The sequence below is a fragment of the Lissotriton vulgaris genome, chromosome 11, assembly GCF_964263255.1.
Source record: "Lissotriton vulgaris chromosome 11, aLisVul1.2, whole genome shotgun sequence".
NCBI classification, from domain to species: Eukaryota; Metazoa; Chordata; class Amphibia; order Caudata; family Salamandridae; genus Lissotriton; species Lissotriton vulgaris.
Genome location: NC_141699.1, coordinates 93150020 through 93170134, shown reverse-complemented (window position 1 = coordinate 93170134; position 20115 = coordinate 93150020). Strand labels below are relative to the sequence as shown.

At 44.9% G+C, this 20115-nt stretch overlaps 1 protein-coding gene across 1 annotated transcript in view; it reads right to left on the bottom strand.

Moving 5' to 3' along the window:
• LOC147679023 (solute carrier family 2, facilitated glucose transporter member 11-like) overlaps positions 1–20115 on the bottom strand; it is a 572060-nt gene that overhangs the window by 272403 nt on the left and 279542 nt on the right. Inside the window, exon 6 of the mRNA XM_086944707.1 lies at positions 19634–19782. Coding sequence (XP_086800833.1) covers positions 19634–19782 — 149 coding nt within the window. The remainder of the gene's footprint in view (positions 1–19633; positions 19783–20115) is intronic.

Here is a 20115-nt window from a genome sequence, read left to right as displayed (position 1 = left end):
AAAAGATGCAACTCGTATCTTGTGCAGGAGTTGTCGGTATAAACACGGAAAAAAAAAAAAAATTCAAATACAAGGCATGGATATTGTACAAGTCGCTCCGTTTTCGCCCAATAAGTAGCGCTCGTATTTCCCTCAAATTTCGAATATGCAGAGGAGTTCCTCCCTTTTTTTAAAATACAGCTTTCACAAACGTAGTGTTGGGTAGGGTTCCAACAACTTTTATGATTTATACTCGCGAAAGTCACAACCAGACACACGGCAGAGATTTGTATACATACTCTAGAACTCACCAGTTGCTCTGGGGGCTTTGCAGACTTCAGTTGATAACGTAAACCATTGCAGGCTTCAATTCCAAACGTTTTCTTCTTTCAAAGTGGTAATGTATGTCTTGTCTGATCCAAAACTTGCATGGAAGTATATATCTTCCTTAGATATTACAAAACTTGCGTGGTTCTTGAGAATTATTTTATAAATTCGCGTGGTTCTTTTCACCAGTGGAGTTCTTCTCCCTCTATGGTTGTTTAGCTCCTTCTGTTCATCGTCGCCATGTGTTGTAAATGAAGTTAGTAGGCAGATGCAAGGCTTAACACTTGTTTATTAAGCACCATAGAGAAAAGCTGGTGTTCCCATCAGAAAGCAGGAGCTAACTGCCAGAACAGAACATAGGGGAGGATGACATCAGGGAAAATGGAATGCAGGACTTAAAGGGATACATGGAAACACAGGTGCAGAGAATACAACAGTTTCGAAGTGTGTCGGGTTTAGTCGCTGATTCCTATGGAGCCTTGGAGAAAGATGCTGCAGGCGACCAGGAGGGAAGTTTCCGGTTGGATGCGGGGGGTGGATCGAGGATGAAGAGTACCTGAAAGCAGAGGGGACAGAGTCTGGGTTACTATCCAGTGACCAGGATGGAACCAGGAAGGAACCAGCCCTCCCTGCCCCAATACACTATGGCCTGTCTGGGGTGGCGCTAGCACCTCCCAAGACAGGAAACCTAATGTCCAAGCCTCCCTCGCTGGAAGGGCTACCAGCAGCAGGAGGGCAGACTTGTGTCTGTGGCAGCAGCATCCATTTTGTGATGCAGAGGCTCTGGTTAACTTTCACCGGGATTAGTAGGTACAACATGTCTTCTCCCTCTAGAAGGGTGGAATGCTACCCCCGTCGCCAGAACTGGTGAGGGGGTAGTATTCCAAAGCGTATGACACCTTACATGACATGTTTTGATAAAGCCAAACCAAAGTTAGCATTTAACCGCAAGGTTCATAATGCACTTAAGAGTATATGGTATGGCTATATCCTAGAACAGCTATAAGGACATGGTTCCGAAAGCTACAGACAGGCTCAGCTCATGCTAGAGTTTCATCTCACATAAAACCAAGCACTCTGCCTCCAGGATTGTTAAGGCCTGCCACAGGAGTGACTTATAGGTGTATATGTATCTAGATATAAGGTTAGAAATAGGAATACTATTTCTAAGCAAGGGGTGATTACACGACCTTGCCTCAGCTGAGTGATCAGGCAGTTGTGTCAGTTTTGATGGCCAGCAAGGGGTGGCAAAGATACGCTGCAGCCCCTGGTAGGCCTTGGGTGCACCTATGCCCTATGGTACACTCTCGAAAGTGGTAACTGGTTTGGGGGCCCTGGAATAGTTACAGAGGAGAAATTTGTACGCTATCCAGGAATGCTGTTCTTAATTACCACCTGCCCCGTGAAGTTCCCTTACAGTTGTAGGCATTGCTTATCCTGTGACCCCCGATGTGTGCTCTGCAGCTCTGACTGAACCTCTGTAATGTGATTTTTGCTGATGTTTTCTTTAATAAAAAAAGACTGGTTGATTCGATGTTGTGATGTCACTCTGCGATCATCAGCCTGTAAGAGGGCCCTGACCAACAGTGTCTCTTTGACCTCAATCTCTACAGTACTTGCCTCCCAGACTGCCCCAGGCATCAGTCTCTAAGCTTTACATTTGCACCAAGTTCTTGAGAGATGCATCAAGAGGGTCCTTAGGCCCATATTTACCCTTTGTTTTACATTTTCATATTTGGAATTTCCAATTAGGAAATCGCAAATTTGGAAATGCAAAACTATTCGTATCTATAGGAACGAATAGTTTAGTATTTCCTAAACCACAATTTCGTAACAGTGATTCCTATTCTGTAGGAATCACTATTAGGAAAACTCTCTTTTTGTACATTCCATTTCGCATCTCCTAATTAACAATTTCTTGAAATTTGCTATTTAGGAAATGATGAATGGAAATTTTGTACATATGGCCCCATATTACCACAGGGAAGGAAACAGAAGACTCCAAATTCAATCATTATTAATAATAACAAAAGCTGCAAAACAATTGATGATAATAACAATATGAATAGTTATAAATGATAAAAATGAAAATAACATGAAGGCGGTGACATGAAGGCTCCTTTACAGAATGGAAAAAGAGACTGGATCCATTTTATGGGGATGGGAATAACGGTATATAAAGCAAGGGGCTGCCCCCAGGAACACCAAAAGATATGGAAGGGATGGGCAGAGTTCCTGTTATGCCCTTCCTATATCATTACCCATGCGTCCCCTTCAACCTGAGTCCAAGCCATGGTGTGAGGTTCCGTGACGATTTGAACTCGTGTTTTCAACATTGTCGTAAATACATAATTTTGGTATCAGTGAACCGCAAATGGTCCATTTAGCATATCCTGGTGTTTTCGCTATGCTACGAGCAAGAGTACTTCTGTTACAAACACATTTCTGATCTACCCATGGCATCCATCTTAGATTATGGCAGCCATTTTGTGTTTCTTGCCCTCACATAGACAATGGACACGCAATGACCTCTGATTACTTCATTTCGATTAAGGACACGTAGGCTTTAGCCGGAGATTCACCTCTCGAATAACACGTGCACCTTAGAACAGAACACGCCATGGCTGCATGACTCGACAGAAACTGCCTCCTCTGCCCGAGGCCAGTCCTGCTATACTGGTTCTCGTGTTCGTTGGCCTGATCATGATTAGGCGGCCGAAGCTGGTAGCCTTGCCCATTTACGACCCACAAACATCTCTTATCCTGCTTTTCTATCTTCTACACCTGGCTCTGCTCTTTTCCTTCTGGGCCTTTATTAGGGGGAGGTAACGAAATTTACGATGAGGCGGTCCGGGTCTTGAATGAGAAGTTGACATGGGATTATGATGGAAAAGTGGGAACCCCTCGTTCGTAATGTTTTGACATCAGATATTGCCGACGATTCCTGTGCAACGCCAAATATTTATTGTTTAGGACACAAAGGTTTGGGAATGTACTAACATGTAAAGAATTTGCCCGAAGCCCAATATTCCGTATATAAGGAGCAACCCTCTTTGTACTAATCGAACAGGCTCCTAGACACTGCCCGTGTGTAGTTTCTGTGACTTCTGTGTCCCTGCAGTAATAAACCTTTGGTCTTTGACGCCACCATCGAGAAGCCCGTGTTTCTGTTTGTTTGTGCACCGAGACAGGTAGAACTCCGGGGTCTTCGGGTGTTATCCCTGACACCTCTGGACGGAACCAAAAAGTCCAGAACTCCAGGTGAGGATGCCTAACTGAACCATGGCCCATTGCAATAGAGTGTTGAGTCAACATTGCGTATAGGGAGCTGAGTGGGACTTCCAGGTCATCGCTATTTGTGCTTTGGAAAGCACAAACGCTAAGTCGATAAATCTGTGTAGGTATTGTCCCCCTTAGACTTGGGTCTGAGATCCAGAAAGTATGATTCCGGTCCAGGGCATGGCTTGGTAGTAGGGTCTGGACTGTTCCCATGAGGCACAGGGCCAGACTGATTTGCATATGGCCATGTCTGAACTGGGGTGGCAGAGTGGGCTAAAGAATGGTGATGGATTAAACCCAGATCTGGTTCAGATGCTCGGTCCATCACCACCCCCTTTTGTACCACTTTGTTCGCCATAAGTTGGCAGGGTATGCTCAGACGTGAGTCCCTCGCTCACTTTGCCACTGGATTCAAGCAAGCCGGGCTGAAGACAGTTGAAATACCAGAAGCCGGTCCTCGGAAGCTTGTTTCCGGGTCCAGGGAAGGCATGGCTCAGCAGTTCGACTGGACTGTACGCATGAGGCACAGGGTCAGACTGATTTGCATATAGCCATGTCTGAACTGGGGTGGCAGAGTGGGCTAAAGAACGGTGATGGATTAAACCCAGATCTGTTAACTGAGTGTGAGTGTTTGATTGGTTCAGATGCTCCGTCCATCACCACCCCCTTTTGTACCAATTTTCTCCATGTAGGCTGCATACAGCCTACATGGAGAAAATAGCCTCCCCATAGGCACCTGGCTGGTCAGCGTCCTGACCAATCACAATGCTGCTGTTGCAGTGTTGTGATTGGCTTAGGGGAGCGGAGGGAGGATGCCTGCTTACTGCAGAAGCAGAGACAGCGTGCAACCGGGCCGGCAAAGGTAAGTTAACTTTTTATTTTTTATTTTAAATTAAACCCCTGCGTGACCTTGTCCCTGCGCACCCCATCCCTGTGTGACCCCTGCCTCCCAACCTGCGAGTAATGCCTGCTGCAACTGGAATAATTGTGCGGGGAGTATGAGAAGTAGAGCTGCAAAGAAGTGCAGTAGTCTTGGCAAAATCAGCATCTTGGATATTGCTATCTGGCCCAGAGGGGACAGTGGAAGCAACATCTAAAATGGAAGGGAGCTGCAGATGGAACCCAGCACCTTATACATGTTACCCTCCAATAGATTCCTCTGAGTGGTAAATTTGAATGCCTAGGCATTTAAATTTGTCAAATCACCACTCAAGTCTAGATTGTGTTAAAGCCCCTCTGTTGTGTTCCGGGACTGTATATAGGGGGAACAGGCAGGACTTGCTCCAATTCAGTTTGAGGCCTGACTTGGCCCCAATTTAGTCTAGGGTTTCCATCATCATTCTGGGAGACCTGGAGGCTTGTCAGCTGAACCAGCTAGTTAATGGGCCATCACATCAGGCAGGTCATCTTTTAGACCCTGTGTTCAAAAACATCCAGGAGATCACAATTACTACTCCTAGCCCCCTTAGTTGGACTGATCACTTCCCGGTTCTTATTTCCATTAAGATCCCAGCCGGTCGTAGGGAAAAGCCTCCCTCCCTGCTGTGGAGACGCCCGTGGAACAAACTGGATAATGCCCCGTTTGAAACCAGACTGAAAGCATCATGTCCAGTCTGGCCTAGTAATATTGATGAGGCCAACGTAGCCTATAGGGGATGGATAAATGAGGCACTTGACCATTTCATTCCCATGAAACGGTCGAGGCCCAAGCGTGTGCAATCCCATCCGTGGTATTCTGAGGCACTTGCAGCAAAAAAAAAAGCAATGCAAGCTATTGGAGCGCACCTGGAGGCGATCATATGATCATCTGGCCAAAACTAGCTTTAGATCTGCCACTAAAGAATACCATAGACTCATTAAGTCGACCAAAGCAAAATACTACACTAATCTGATTAACTCTAGCACCAACCGTTCTAAAACTATCTTTGCCTTAGTGAAGGACCTGACCAAGGTTCCGGAGGGAACAGGCAACCTGATAGTATAGGACGCACAGTGCAAAGAGCTTTCATGTTTCTTCCTGGATAAAGTAAAAAGGATGTATAACTCCCTAAAGCCGGACGGACACACTATGACCTCTAGCTCTACCATAGGTCCAGTTGCCCTTCCATGTTCACTTCAAGTCCTACCATCGATTCAGTTGACGGTGATGGAATCTTTGGCCTTAAAGGTAAAGTCTGGCTCCCCGGAAGACCCCGTAAAACCTGATTTGTTTAGAACTTTCCAGGATTCCATCTTGCGGGAGGGGCTGACGCTGATCAACAACTCTCTTCAGTCAGCAGCCATCCCTAAATCCTGGAAGCATGCTAAGGTAGTCCCTCTCTTAAAAAAAACAAAGCTGGACCCCCCCAGGCCAGATAGCTACAGACCTATCTCCCTACTACCTTACCTTGCTAAGGTAACGGAAGCCCATGTGAATTCCATTTTGACCACCTACTTGTAATGTAACGGAATTTTGGACGAGTCCCAAAATGGTTTCCGTGCCAAACACAGCATGGAATCTGCCTTATTGGCTGTTACGGAACTTCTAAGGGAGGTGCAGGACCAGGGCGAGACCTCGTTTTTGATTCTGCTGGACTTGAGTGCGGCCTTTGACACGGTCTCCCACAGGATATTGCTTGAGCGACTGTGGGAGATCGGAGTCAGAGGGAGTGCCTTGGACTGGTTCGTGTCTTTTTTATCTGACCGTTCCTTCCAGGTGCATGCTCCACCGCACTCGTCCAGCAGGCACTCTCTGGAGTGTGGGGTCCCCCAGGGCTCTGCGCTCAGCCCCACATTGTTTAATGTCTATGTCCGCCCCGTGGAAGTGCTGGCTCGAGATCGTAAGATAAGGCTAATATCGTATGCAGACGATACAGAGCTTATTTTCACCTTCTCCAAAAACACAGAGTTGGACCAAACTAAATTCCAAGAAGACATTCGGGCCATATCAAATTGGCTGTCCCAGAACTGTCTTCAGCTAAATTCCTCCAAACCTGAGGTACTTGTAATAGGCAATGAAACTCAGAGATGGGACAGTCATTGGTGGCCTTCCTTATTAGGACCTCCACCCATTCCCAAGGAGGTAGTCAAAAACCTAGGGGTGATGTTGGACAACTCACTCTCTCTGGAGGCACATGCCAAAAAAGTGGTAGGCACTTGTTATGGTCGCCTACGCTCCCTTAAACCCATTCTGGGCTTCTTCGAGCCTCTCACTCGTCAGGTTATAGTTCGGGCTTTAGTCTTATCCCATCTAGACTATTGTAATGCTCTTATGCTTGGCTCTAACCTGACAGTGATAAATAGGCTACAAAGAGCTCAGAATGCTGCCGCCCGTATTCTGTTTGCATTGCCAAAAACTTGTCATACCTCGCCAATTCTTAAAGGCCTGCACTGGCTGCCAATTAAACAGCGCATCCAATTCAAAATTCTGTGCATAACCCACAGAATTTTGTATGGCTCCGGTCCACAAATTCTGCAGGGACTTTGTGCTCTCTATGCCCCCACGCGCGCCCTCCGCTTGGTGGATTTATCCCTCGCCAGGTACAATTAAGATCCGAGAAGTAGAGCTGGTGGTCGCTCCTTCAGGGACCTGGCCCCGAATCTATGGAATTCGATCCCCCTAAAGGCTCAGGCTACCACCAACCACATGCTTTTCTGGAAACAGATCAAAACCTGGTTGTTCTCTTCCATTTAACTCACTCCCACCTGCCTCGCAGTTACATCCTCTGACATGTCCCCAAGCGCTGGGACGCCCCGTTGCTGGGTTAGCCATGCGCTATACAAAATAAATTAACATAACATAACATAACATCAGTGCTGAAAGTGTAGCCCTAGCTTTGCACAAGTAAATGTGGGCATTGTCTGCATATAAGAAGATAATTTGAGACCTTCTGTGTGCCACCATTCCCCATTGGTGTGCTTGTAAGCGTATTCTGCAGGGCAGTGGCTGCATGGCAACGGCAAATATCGATGGGGAAACTGGACATCCTTGTCTGGTGCCTCTTTGTATATCCAACCATTCTGAGATCAACTGCCCCATCTTAACTCTTGCTACCGGTTAGCTATATAAAGAGCGTATCCAGCCTAGATATCCGTGACCTATGCCTACCTGGTCCAGTGTCACCAGTAACAAATTCTGGGGGGGGGGCATGGCTTGGTGCCCGACGGTCATAGCGGCAGGCGACTGAGGCTCCGTGGCTTGCCTCGAAGACATACCGCTTCCTGCACTCCATACCCTGTGTAGAGGACTCTACAGGACATCAGAAGATGCCGAGACAACTTTGAACCATTTGGCGGCCGTTTGGGTGCGAGTTAACCACCTTTTTTTAACACAGTGAGTTTACAGTGGTTCCGCTCACATCGCTGCCGCCATTTTGTGCTTTCGGCGCAAAGACGAGCATTACCTCAACTACATCGCTTCCTGGCGTCCTGATGCCGGAATGCCTTCCTTTACCTCAGCAAACTCAGTTCTTTTGTAAGAACTTTATTTGACAGCATAAATGCAACACCATATCGCCAGAACTGCGCACCAGGCTCTCATTTTCAGCACTAGCTCTGGGACTTCTTCACTGCCATTTTAGGAGTCCTATTCTTTCCTATTCATTCCTCAGAGTTTTTTTTTCTTTTTGTTTGCTTCAACCTACAGGTGCTGCATTTTTATGGACATGCTGCTTCAATGACAGGTCTACTGCTCATTTATATCTCCACACTCTGCCAATTAAGCTTGCATTAACTGTTGCTGTGGGGAGCTGCATAATGCTTGTTTTTGCTTTTTCAGCCTGTATTGATACCATTTTGACGCCTTTCATTGCCTGCTGTGCTCAGCCTTTTCTGATGGTGTTTTGCTCTTTTTGTGGATGACTGTCTCAAGTCACTTGACTTATCTCATATCTCCCTTCATTTTATCTATATTGCGTCTCCTCTCATAAATTTTTATTTTCCTGCAAGATTTACATTGCAAGGTACCCTGTTCTTATTGAGAAGGAGTCTGCTATTTGAAGTTTTATGGGAAGATTGACGTCATCATTTTCTTCGGCCACTGCACCAAAGGGCATTTTTATAAAAAAGTTCCAAGATTTTTTCTGAATTTTCTAGGCTTGAAGTCTCTCTCACCTCTTCTTCGCACAGTTCTGACGCAATGATAGAATCCTCTGCGAGCCACCAACGGTTAACCATTAAAAAAACAGATGAAGCCCTGCGCCCATGTTGTACCCTCATCCGATTTCTACAAACCTTTGCATTACTCAAGAACAGCTGATATTGGCTTCGGCATATGGACTGACCTGTTTTTTCCTGGAAATCCCTTAAAACACTGTATGTGGGGGGCTCATTACATAAACGGACCGACACCCCAAGAACCCCTCCACAAACCACGAACTATATCACTAAAGTAAATTAAAATGCTGCTTCTTATAAGTAAATGTCTGTATTTTACCCGATTAGATGGAAAAATTAGAACGGATAATTAAGGTTTACAACTTCTTTTTTTTACAATCTATTAGGATTTTAAATTGTTTTTTCCAATGAATTTTATCTCCTATTCCCATTGTGATGGTATAAATGTAAATATTGTAAGTATTCATGACAAATGTTTTATAGTGGTCGCATGTTCACTATTGTAATGATTTTTATTAATTGAACAATAAAGTAACTTTGCAGGTGACTCTTCATTTTGGTTTTTACTGGCTAAGCAGGTCACTCTTCACATGGAAGATAACTTTATATTAGCGGGGGATTGTAACCAGGTTTCTGATCTCTTTATGGATCGTAATTCCAAAGTTTCATTTATTGTCAACAAGACCCACAAATCTTTTATCCCTATGATAACACAGCACAAACTTCTTGATGCATGGAGGCTATGCAACCCGACTACCAGAGAATACACCTTTTATTCACCAGTTTATCATTCTCAGTCGCGGCTTGAATATTTTTTCATTTCACATGGTATATCACAATCGCTCATAACTGCTGATATAGGACCCATACTCATACAGATAATGCCCCTATTTCCATTGATTTCGCTATTTTACCCAAAACTAACGCTCCAAGAAGACGGCGCTTTAATCATTCCCTTCTTCCTGATCCGGCGTTCTCAAATTCCTTCAAAACGTTTTGTAATGAGCATTTCCTTATTAATCACACTGAGTCATTACCATTTTCTGTTATTTGGGTTGCGTTTAAAGCTTCAGCGAGGGACTTTATTATAACATATGTGTCAAGAAAGCGCAGCATTGCCCGTAATCACACACATTTGCTATTTCAAGTCATTAAGAGATTGGAGCATTCTTTTTATACATCCAACTCAAAAGAGGTTCTTGATGCACTTATAAAAACAAAGTTGCAATTTAATAAGGACTTTACTGACAACGCTTTACTGTATCTTCTGAAATCTAGCGCAAAATGTTATGGTGGTAGAAATAAAGCAGGCAAACTTTTAGCTAATTATTTAAAAACTAAACACAATAAATTGAATATTGAATCAATTTATGACGATAACTCTGTTCTAAAGTTTAAAGATACAGAAATTTTTTATGAATTTGCTTCCTTTTTTTAAAAAATTGTATTCATCTGAAACTAATCCCACAGAAAACACACTTACACACTTAATTTCGATCCTACAATCATCCCCAACAACTCCCCGCTGAACTCTCAACTTTGGAAAGTGAAGTTACGCAATCAGAACTCTTAAATGCATTACACCACCTCTAAAAAGATAAAGCACCTGGGCCAGATGGGTTCACAGTTGAATTCTTTTTCCATTTTTCCGATTTATTAATGCCCAAAATACACCTTCCAATCGATTCTTTCTATTCTCTGGGGAAATCCGGGGGCTCTTTCTCAGATGCTCACATTTGCCTAATTCCGAAAGAGGGAAAAGATCTTAAGTATTGCGAGAATTTTAGGCCCATATCCCTTGTTAATATAGATTATAAAATGTTTTCAAAAGAATTAGCTCTCCGCTTAGATCCTTATCTTCCACGAGTATTGGGCAAAGAACAATCTGGCTTTGTGAAAGGCTGAGTCATACAGGACAACACTAGACTCTTCTTTGATATTCTCTCTAAAGCTCCATATTTAAATCATTCTTCAGCAGCTATAGCACTAGATGCTGTAAAGGCTTTTAATAGCGTGGGATGGCGCTATTTATTTTATACTCTCAAATGGTTTGGCTTTGGTCCCAATTTTATTTCCTTAGTGTTCCTTTTATATTCTAAGCCTCGGGCTGCTGTTTGTGCCACAGGCCTCATATCACCTCTTTTCAATCTTGGCAGAGCAGTACATCAGGGTTGTACCCTTTCCCCTTTTCTTTTTAATTTGGCCCTTGAACCTTTCCTCTCCTAAATCCGACAAAATCCACAAATATTAGGATTTCACTCCCCTGCTACTCATGTTAAACATGATGTGTATGCTGCTGATATCTTGCTTTTTATTTCAAACCCAAGTGATTCGATCCCTGCCTTCCTTGAAGAAGTCTTGATGTGTCTCTGTATTATGTATTCCTTGAAGAAGTCATCACCTTCTCTTTGATCTCGGGTTATAAGTTAAATAACGATAAATGCGAGAGTTTACCTTTAACTAAATACACGTTTAAGGATGACTTTACGTCCACTATTTTTACCTGGAAATCTTCCTACATTAAATTTCTGGGCCTACACTTCGCACCAACAATCAAAGGGACAGTCACTTTATGATTAAATAACTGCATTCAGAAAATTTTGGATCTCACAACTAAATGGCACCTTCTATATTTGTCCTGATGGGGTCGTTTAGATACCATCAAAATGATGCTCAGGCCCATTGTCCTATACACCATCTCCAATATTCCAGTTCCCATATTCGCTAAACTTTTTAAAGCTGTTAATTCAGTTTCATCATCCTTTTTATGGAACAAGAAGACACCAGGTATATCTATCTTCAAATTAGCTTGTCCCAAAGAGGAAGGAGGGGTTAACTTTCCTCTTTTCTCAGTCTACCACAAGGTCTTTCAATTACGACAGACTTCATATCGGCTGCTTGATTCTACAGATAATTCTCCTTTATGGGTTTCAGTTGAATGTTCCTTTATCTCTCCTTTCTCGTTTCAAGAGTATCTTTCTTTCTCTCGTAAACCCCAAGTAATTTCTACTCCACTTTTCATTTTTACCTCTAAGCTGCTTAGCCCTTTGAACCCTTTAGTTCCTGATACTCTAGCCTCCTTTCTAGCCTCTACAATATGGCATAACAAAGGTTTAATAAGCCCTTCTATTGGAAAACGTGGAGCCAGCGTGGCTTGATGTGGGTCTCCCAACTCTTCTCAAACAAAGAATTTTTCTGTTTTCCTTTGCTTGGTCAGTTATATAATTTGCCTAATTCTTTTCTCAACAAATATAATGTTCTTCGAACAAGCATTTTAGACGCATATACACTCTTCTCCAATAATGCTCAACCATCTCAACCCATGCACTCACGTACCAATCTGTCCTCACTTCTACGCCTTCAACCCAAAGCATCAACTTTATGTACCTTTCTCCAATCCACTCCCACACCCAGACATAAATCAACGGTCAAAGAAAGGTGGGAGAAGGATTTTGGTGTTGACTGGTCCTTACTATTATAGAATGTCATATGGGCAAACATTCGCAAATCCTCGAGAGCAGCTAGCCTCACACAAACATTGTTTTATATTTATCACAGACTTTTCTTGTCACCACAGGCCCTACATAAAAGATTTCCTGACACACCTAATACCTGCTGGTCTTGTGCCTCTCCTGACGCCGATTTATTTCATATGTTATTTCTTTGCCCCCTGGTAAGCAATTTCTGGACGCGTGTTTGGTCTCAAATTAATTTAATTTTCAACACACATGTCCCATTCTCCACAACCACTATCTTTTTATGCAGCCTTTCACCAGCATGGGATGGCATAACTAACTTGAAAATTGTTGATTTATTAATAGCGGTTGCTTTTCAGCAAATAACGAGGAATTGGAAGAATTTTACTAACATTTCATATAAAGTTTGGTGGTATGATATCTGTCATAATCATAGAATGGATGCATTCTCCAATTTACCTACACCTATGATTGCGAAGAGGATTCAACTTTGGCTATCTGTTACGACATTTTTTGATAAATGTGCTAAATCACACCCCTTGTTGCAACCCTCTCAGCAGGAAGTCCTCAAACCGCCTTAACTAATTTACTCTTATATACATTGTTTATATTTCTCTTTATACTTCATCCTTTCTACCTTGTTTTACTCATGACAATGTTTGCTGATCCTTGCATTTGTACTGGAATATATTGCTGATTTGTTGATTGTTATTTGTAACATTGTATTTTATAGTGACACCTAATTTTCTTAAGGAAGCCTTTTTTCAAACCAGTAACAAATTCCAGCCATAGGTATCAAAAAGGTTTCTATGTCAAGCGATACCGCCAATTGTTCATGCATGTCGCTTGTACTGGTTCTCATAAAATGGAGTAGCTGGCAGACATTGTGAAAGGTGATGCGTTCTGGTATGAAATTGTTTTGGTGGGTGTGTACTAACATGTTAACTTCAGGGATCAATCCATTGGCAAATTCCTTCCCTAATAGTTTATATCTGGGTTTAAGAGTGAAAGTGGCCTCTAAGAACAAACAACTAGTGGGTCACATTCTGATTTCAGGAGCACTGCTATCATCGCTTCGCAGAGCGAGTGCGGAAGCTGGCCTGTCTATTTCATCTTATTTCAAAGAAGGAAACCATAGCACTTAGTCAGTAGTCCAAAAACTGTCATAAGGTCCAAACAGTTAGGACTTGTGTTGAACAAAACCTTTAGTTTTCAGTACATTCATATTTTCATTCTTCAGAACTGGACAACAGCCAGTGTGTTATCACCAGTGACTTTTTCAAGGCTAATATATGTTATAGATGAGGTCATATATTCCATGTATATTGACCCATATTTGATATTTATTAACATTTATATAGCGCGGCTATCGCTCCGGAAGGAGCATCTTGGCGCTGAGCACACAGAGAACCAGCAATGGAGAGCAAGGATCAGACAGCTGCGAGGACCGATGAGTCAGGTTGAGTGAAAATCCAGGTCTTCAGGAGTTTCCTAAAAAGGCTTTCTGAGGGGGCATGCCTAAGGTTGGGGGGAAGACAATTCCATGCCTTGGAAGCCAGGAACGAAAAGGTCTTTCCACCTTTAGTTTTTAGTTTTATTCGGGGTACAGTAACTAAATTGGCTCCTGACGACCTCAGGCAGCGAGTTGGAATGTACCGCAAAAAGCGCTTAGTCAGGTAGGATGGGCCACTGTTCCTGGTGGATTTGAAGACCGTGACAAGCAGCTTGAAGATAATTCTCTTATGGAGGGGCAGCCAATGAAGGGCGTTGAGGGCTGCAGAGCCGAGGACCTGCGGGGAAGTTTCAAGACAAGCCTGGCCGCTGCATGTTGAACACTTTGCAATTTCTTAAGGGAGGATTTATTTATGCCTGCTAGGAGGCCATCACAGTAATCCAGCCGGGAGAGGATGAGCGCCACCGCGACTGATTTCCTGGCTGAGATAGGCAGAAAGTCAAAGAATTTCTTAAGCTGCCTGATCAAGCCAAAGCAGCACCCCGCAGTAATGCGCACATGCTCGTCGAAGCTGAGGGACGAGTCAAATTGAACTCCAAGATTGCGGGCTGAGGAGACCGCACTCGGTGGTGCTTCGGAGTTGTGAGGCCACCAGTCTTTAGGGGAAAAGAGGATGCCTTTACCTAGGGGTATTATTTCGGTTTTGGCACTATTGCATTTAAGATGATTCAGGTTAAGCCAGGAAAAAACTTGGGAAAGGCATATGGAGTGGTGGCTACAGTGTGATTCTTTCAAAAACTGCACTTCTACGAGATGTGATGTGTAAAGAAATGGAGGAAAATCCAGTCTGTGTGGGGGTAGGAGATTATCCACACAGAAGGCCATGTCTTGTAGTGAAAGCCTCAACCCTCGCTCATGTACTTGACAAAACATGTGTTGGCTGCTGCCCAGTTCTGAAGGATGAATATGTGTATGTGAATGTCCTGAAGATCACAAAATCCTCAATATCTTTAATAAAAGTTTTGTTCAACACAAGTCCTTACTGTTTGGACATTTTTTGGACTAAGGCTGAGTGCTATGGTTTTCTTCTTTGAAGTTTATACACATTGGTTCATTTGGTCCAATGTGAGCACACACCTCTGGTATTAGGGTGTGGGATGCCCTAAAAGTAACATCCCATGAACCTATGACATCATTGTACTGTATCCACATAAATTATTTGTTCTAACGAAGTGTGATTGTAAAACCACTACTACCGCTCGCCTTTACTGATCTTTCCCCTCAATGTAAACTTCGAGCAATTTTAGGAAGAGTAATGTGATAAAAGTGGTGGAATATTCTTTGGGAAAGCCATCCATCACTCGGGTTTAATTTCGGGCTATTTGAATAATGGCTGTATGGTTTTCCTCATTTTGGAGGGGTTCATCTGTTCCGCTCTCTGAAGTGGGTTCAGGTGAAGAGAGGTAGCCTGTGGAGGTATTCCCTTAGTTGGTCAGTGCTGGAGCATTCTAACTACGTATATAGAGACTAATAGTAGTTGACAAAGGCGCTGCTAATGCCCATTTGTAAGCTGTGTATAGTACCATTGTCTGTCTTGATCATCCCTATTGGTGGACATTTCTGGTAGCCACATACAAGCACAACAATAGCTTGCCCTTGTCATGTAGGTGGGCAAGACATTGTCAATGGTCAAGCTTCAACAGTCCAGTGGTGTCTCGGTCTAGAGTTGCCTCAAGGTCTGATCCATGTTTATCAGTTCTCTGCGTAGGTCCTGTTGCACCCCAATGTGTTGTGATGCAATACTCTTGTATGACCACCTTATGGGCATCTGACTCCACTGCCCTCAATGACAGTGAGCTTGCATTTCATTCAAAGTATTTGGTGAAATGTGTAACCAGGGCCTCATGGAATGGTATATCTTGTAGTGGCTCTGTCTGGAGCTTTCAGGTTGGTATTGTGCGGTGGGCTCTCCCACATCGTAGCCAGGCCTGGGTGGTGAATTCTGCTCTGTTTGCGGAGTTTGCAGATTTTTCTTGGAATGGGAATACCACTGACAAACTGCTGATACAAGCACAAATGGAGGCATGCAAGTGGACAATCTGGAATATGGACGGGAGCTGACCATGACAAATGCTAACCTCAACATTCCCAGGTAATTGTTAACATCAGGGTCACCCATGGTATATGGATGGCATAATTTGTAAAAAATGAATTCATTGTTATATTCTATGTTATTTTTTATGTAAAGTGGAACCCATGGTATATGATGGCCCCCGTGATAAAAAGCTGGTCTTGCATAATGCAGGTAAGTTTTTATATAGCTGCACCCAAACTACATTTTGAAAAAATTGGGTTCAACTGTGGAGGAACATCAAGTTTCATAGGTTTGACAAACCATGGAAGGATTTCAATATTTAATAAGTTCCCTTGTAGCACTTATGACATTTTGGCAAATTTAGGTGAAAATTGTACAATAAAATGGACCATTTCATCCAATTTTTTCCACATATTTTCAAATTTCTCACGGGTGGAGAAAGCCCTCAGAAAACGTCTGGCTTACAACGTTTGCTCATGCATCAATCAATCAATCCACTTGTAGAGTGCGCTACACACCCGTGAGGGTCTCAAGGCGCTGGGGGTGGGAAAGTGCCGCTACTGATCGAAGAGCCAGGTCTTGAGGTGTTTCCCGACTGTGAGGTAGTCCTGGGTCAGACGTAGGTGGGTGGGGAGGGAGTTCCACGTCTTGGCCACCAGGTAAGAGAATGATCTTCCTCCGGCAGTGGTTCTGCCTATCCGTGGGACGGTGGCGAGGGCAAGGCTGGCGGAGTGGAGTTTGCGTGTTGGAGTGTAGAACGTGAGGCGGTTGTTGAGGTATTCGGGGCCTTTGTCGTGGAGCACTTTGTGTGTGTGGATGAGGAGCCTGAACGTGATCCTTTTGCTGATGGGGAGCCATGAGGGTCTCTCATGTGGGCTGATATGTGACTGTAGCGGGGGATGTCGAGGATGAGTCATGCGGATGCGTTCTGTATACGTTGGAGTCTTCTCTGAAGTTTGATTGTGGTTCCTGCCTATAGGGCGTTCCCGTAGTCTAGTTGGCTGGTGTTGAGGGCCTGGGTGACAGTCTTTCTAGTTCCAGTAGGGATCCACCAGAAGATCCTACGGAGCATGCGCAGGGTGATGAAGCATGAAGATGAGATGGCGTTGACTTGCTTGGTCATCGTGAGAGAGGAGTCTAGGATGAATCCCAGGTTACGTGCGTGGTCAGTGGGTGTCGGTGTTGTTCTCCAGGAGTCGTCCCAGGCGGATGGGGATGGTCCGAGGATGAGTTTAATCCATTCAGCGACATTTTTCATTCCTTCCTGGAGGTTGAGTTTGGCGGTGGCTGGGTCTTTGGTGAGGGAGAGTATCAGCTGGGTGTCGTCGGCGTGTGAGATGATGTTGAGGTTGTGTTTGCGTGTGATGGTAGCGAGGGGGCTCTTGTAGATATTGAAGAGGGTTTGGCTGAGCAATGAGCCTTGGGGTATGCCGCAGATGATCTTGGTGGCCGTGGAGCGGAAGGGAGGGAGGCGGACTCACTGGGTTCTGTTGGAGAGGAACGAGGGGATCCAGTCCAGGGCTTTGCCTTAGATCCCGGCGTTGTGGAGGCTGGGTATTAGGATGCGATGGCAGACTGTACCAAAGGCGGCTGAGAGGTCTAGGTGGATGAGGGCGGTGGTTTCCCTGTTGTCGAGTAGGGTCCTGATGTCGTTGGTGGCTGCGATGAGGGCGGTCCTGGTGCTGTGGTTGGCTTGAAATCCAGACTGGGATGGGTCGAGGGATCCATTGGCCTCGAGTAATGCGGTCAGCTATTTATTGACGATCTTCTCGATCACTTTTGCCGGGAAGGGAAGAAGAGAGATGGAGCGGAAGTTTTTGAGGTCTTTAGGGTCTGCTGTGGGATTCTTCAGTAGGTAGGGTGTTTATCTCTGCGTGCTTCCAGCTCTCTGGGAAGGTGACAGACACGAGGGAGTTGTTTATGATGTTCCGTAGGTGGGGAGCGATGATGGTGTCGGCTTTGTTGAAGATGTGGTGAGGGCATGGGTCGGAAGGAGAGCCGGAGTGGATGGTGTTCTAGCATGGGCGGTGTCTTTGGTGCTGATGGGAGTCCATTTGCTGAGGGTGGTTGTAGGGGGGGTTGGTTCAGTGGCTGGGGGGAGAGTCTGGGCGCTGAAGCTGTTGTGGATATCGGTGATCTTGCGGTGGAAGAACGTGGTGAGGGAGTTTCAGAGGTCTTGTGATGGTGTGATGTCGTTGCGGTTGGCGTTGGGATTGGAGAGCTCTTTTACGATGCTGAAGAGTTCCTTGCTGTTGTGTGTGTTGTTGTCCAGTCGTTCTTTGAACGATGTCTTTTTTGTGGTGCGGATCAGCTGGTGGTGCTTGCGGGTGGCGTTCTTGTGGGCTGTCATGTTTTCAGTCGTCTGTTCGCGGTGCCAGGTTTTCTCAAGGGATCTGCAGGATTTCTTTGATTCTTTGAGGTCGTCGGTGAACCATGTTGTTTCCCTGTTGCCGGGTTTGCCTGGAGGGTTCTTCAGTGGTGCAAGGGCGTTGGCTCAGTTGACTATCCACTGTATAAGATTGCGGGCTGCGTCGTTGGTGTCAGTGGTGGTTATAGGTGGGTTCTGGCTCAGTGATGTGGTTAGTTGGTCTGCAGTGATTTTGTTCCAGCATCTACGAGTGATCTGTTGCGGGTGGTGGTGGGATTTGGTCTTCTGAAAGGTGAAGTGAATGCAGCTGTGGTCGGTCCAGTGTAGTCGGGTGGAGTAGCTGAAGGCAACGTGGCTGCTGGCAGAGAAGATAAGGTTGAGCGTGTGGCCGTCGTAGTGGGTAGGGATATTCACCAATTGCTTGAGTCCGAGGTTGGCGAGGTTGGCGAGCAGGGTGGTGGTGTTTTTGTCATTGTTGTTCTCCAGGTGGAAGTTCAGGTCCCCTAGGAGGATGTAGTCTGATGAGGCGAGGGCATGTGGGCTGATGAAGTCGGCGATGTCTTCACTGAATTGTGTACGTGGGCCCGGGGGTCTGTAGACGAGTGTTGGGGTCGGTGTGGATCTGGAAGTGTAGGTGTTCGGCGTTGGTGAGGGCATCTTCAGAGTAGGTCGTAACGTTGATGGTGTTCTTGTAGATGATGGCGATTCCTCCTCCGGTTTGATTGACGCGGTCCTTTCGGGTGATCTTGTAGGTCAATAATATGCCAGAAAATTTCCAAAGATCAAGTCTGCCCCAAAATATAGGTGGCATCTAAAATATACATTTCTCTGTGTTATACGGTTGTACTAATCATGCTTTGACTATGGAACTTCAGGGATACCAATTGTTATGATGTTAGGGTCATGTGACATGCCTTCTGGGAACAAATCAGTGTCGTGTCAAGGGTCATATGATGTCAGTTTTTATCAAGTAATTAAGGTCAAATGGATGTGATGTTACTCCTGCTATCCCTGGCATTTTGGTGAATCGAGGCTCATGGTTTCTACATCAGTTTTTATGACTCCTAAGAATTAGATATGGAGGGACTCACGCCACTTAACCTCATGCGCGCTAGCGGAATTCCGCTCGCACGCTGAGATTTTTAAAAACACACTTTACGTGACGAGCTGGGCTCGTCATCAGCATGCGAGGAGGCTACGCCATGACGAGCCCAGCTCGTCATCAGCCTGGAAGGGGTTAAAGCCCTGCTGCCAGCACAATAGGCGATCAAACAGAGTTTAGTCTACCGGTTCTAAAGTTGCGCAAATACTGTTTTTCCCTGCATTTTAGCACTGTTGTGTCTAAGCCAGGCGAAATGAGCCCCTTTACCCTTGTGGTAGCGGCCGGGTGAGAGGTGCAAGATTGTCCAGTCATACTTTTGTGCTCTCATGAAAGGAGCATGCTTCTGACCTTTAGCAGCTTGAGTAGGGCAAAGAGTGCATACTATTTGCTGAATACAATGAAAGACAAGTGTACTGTGGACCCTGTGACATCACGTACCACCCGCCCTCCTCCATGGTACCTTGCATGCAGCCAGCCTCATCTTGTTTTTCCATGAGCAGGTAAGGAGGACTCTCTGGGAGGAAGGGCAGTGTGACAAACTGGACAAGGGATGTCACACCGCAGAAGCCCATTGCATAGGGCCACATCAAGTCTGTTCCAAAGACATCTCTGTGGAAAGCAAAGAAAATTAGTGTTTGATTGATAAATATATGCAATTCCTTTCACAAACTTCATGCTTTGAGCATGCTTGACAAATAAATCACCAACCAATTACAAAGGCCTTCTCCCTCTAGGTCAAGTGAGCTCTTCCCATGCCCGGATGGTGCATGGGGGACTGAACTTTGATCTACTGAAATTGCTGCAGTAATGTGCACACCTCTGTCAGAATCAAAGGACTGTCATGGACAGCCAAGAATAGAGGGATCTAACAATTGTGCTTCGGGACTGGAGCCATGCCAGATGTTTGAGATAATCATTAACTGCATGTGTGATTCCCATTAA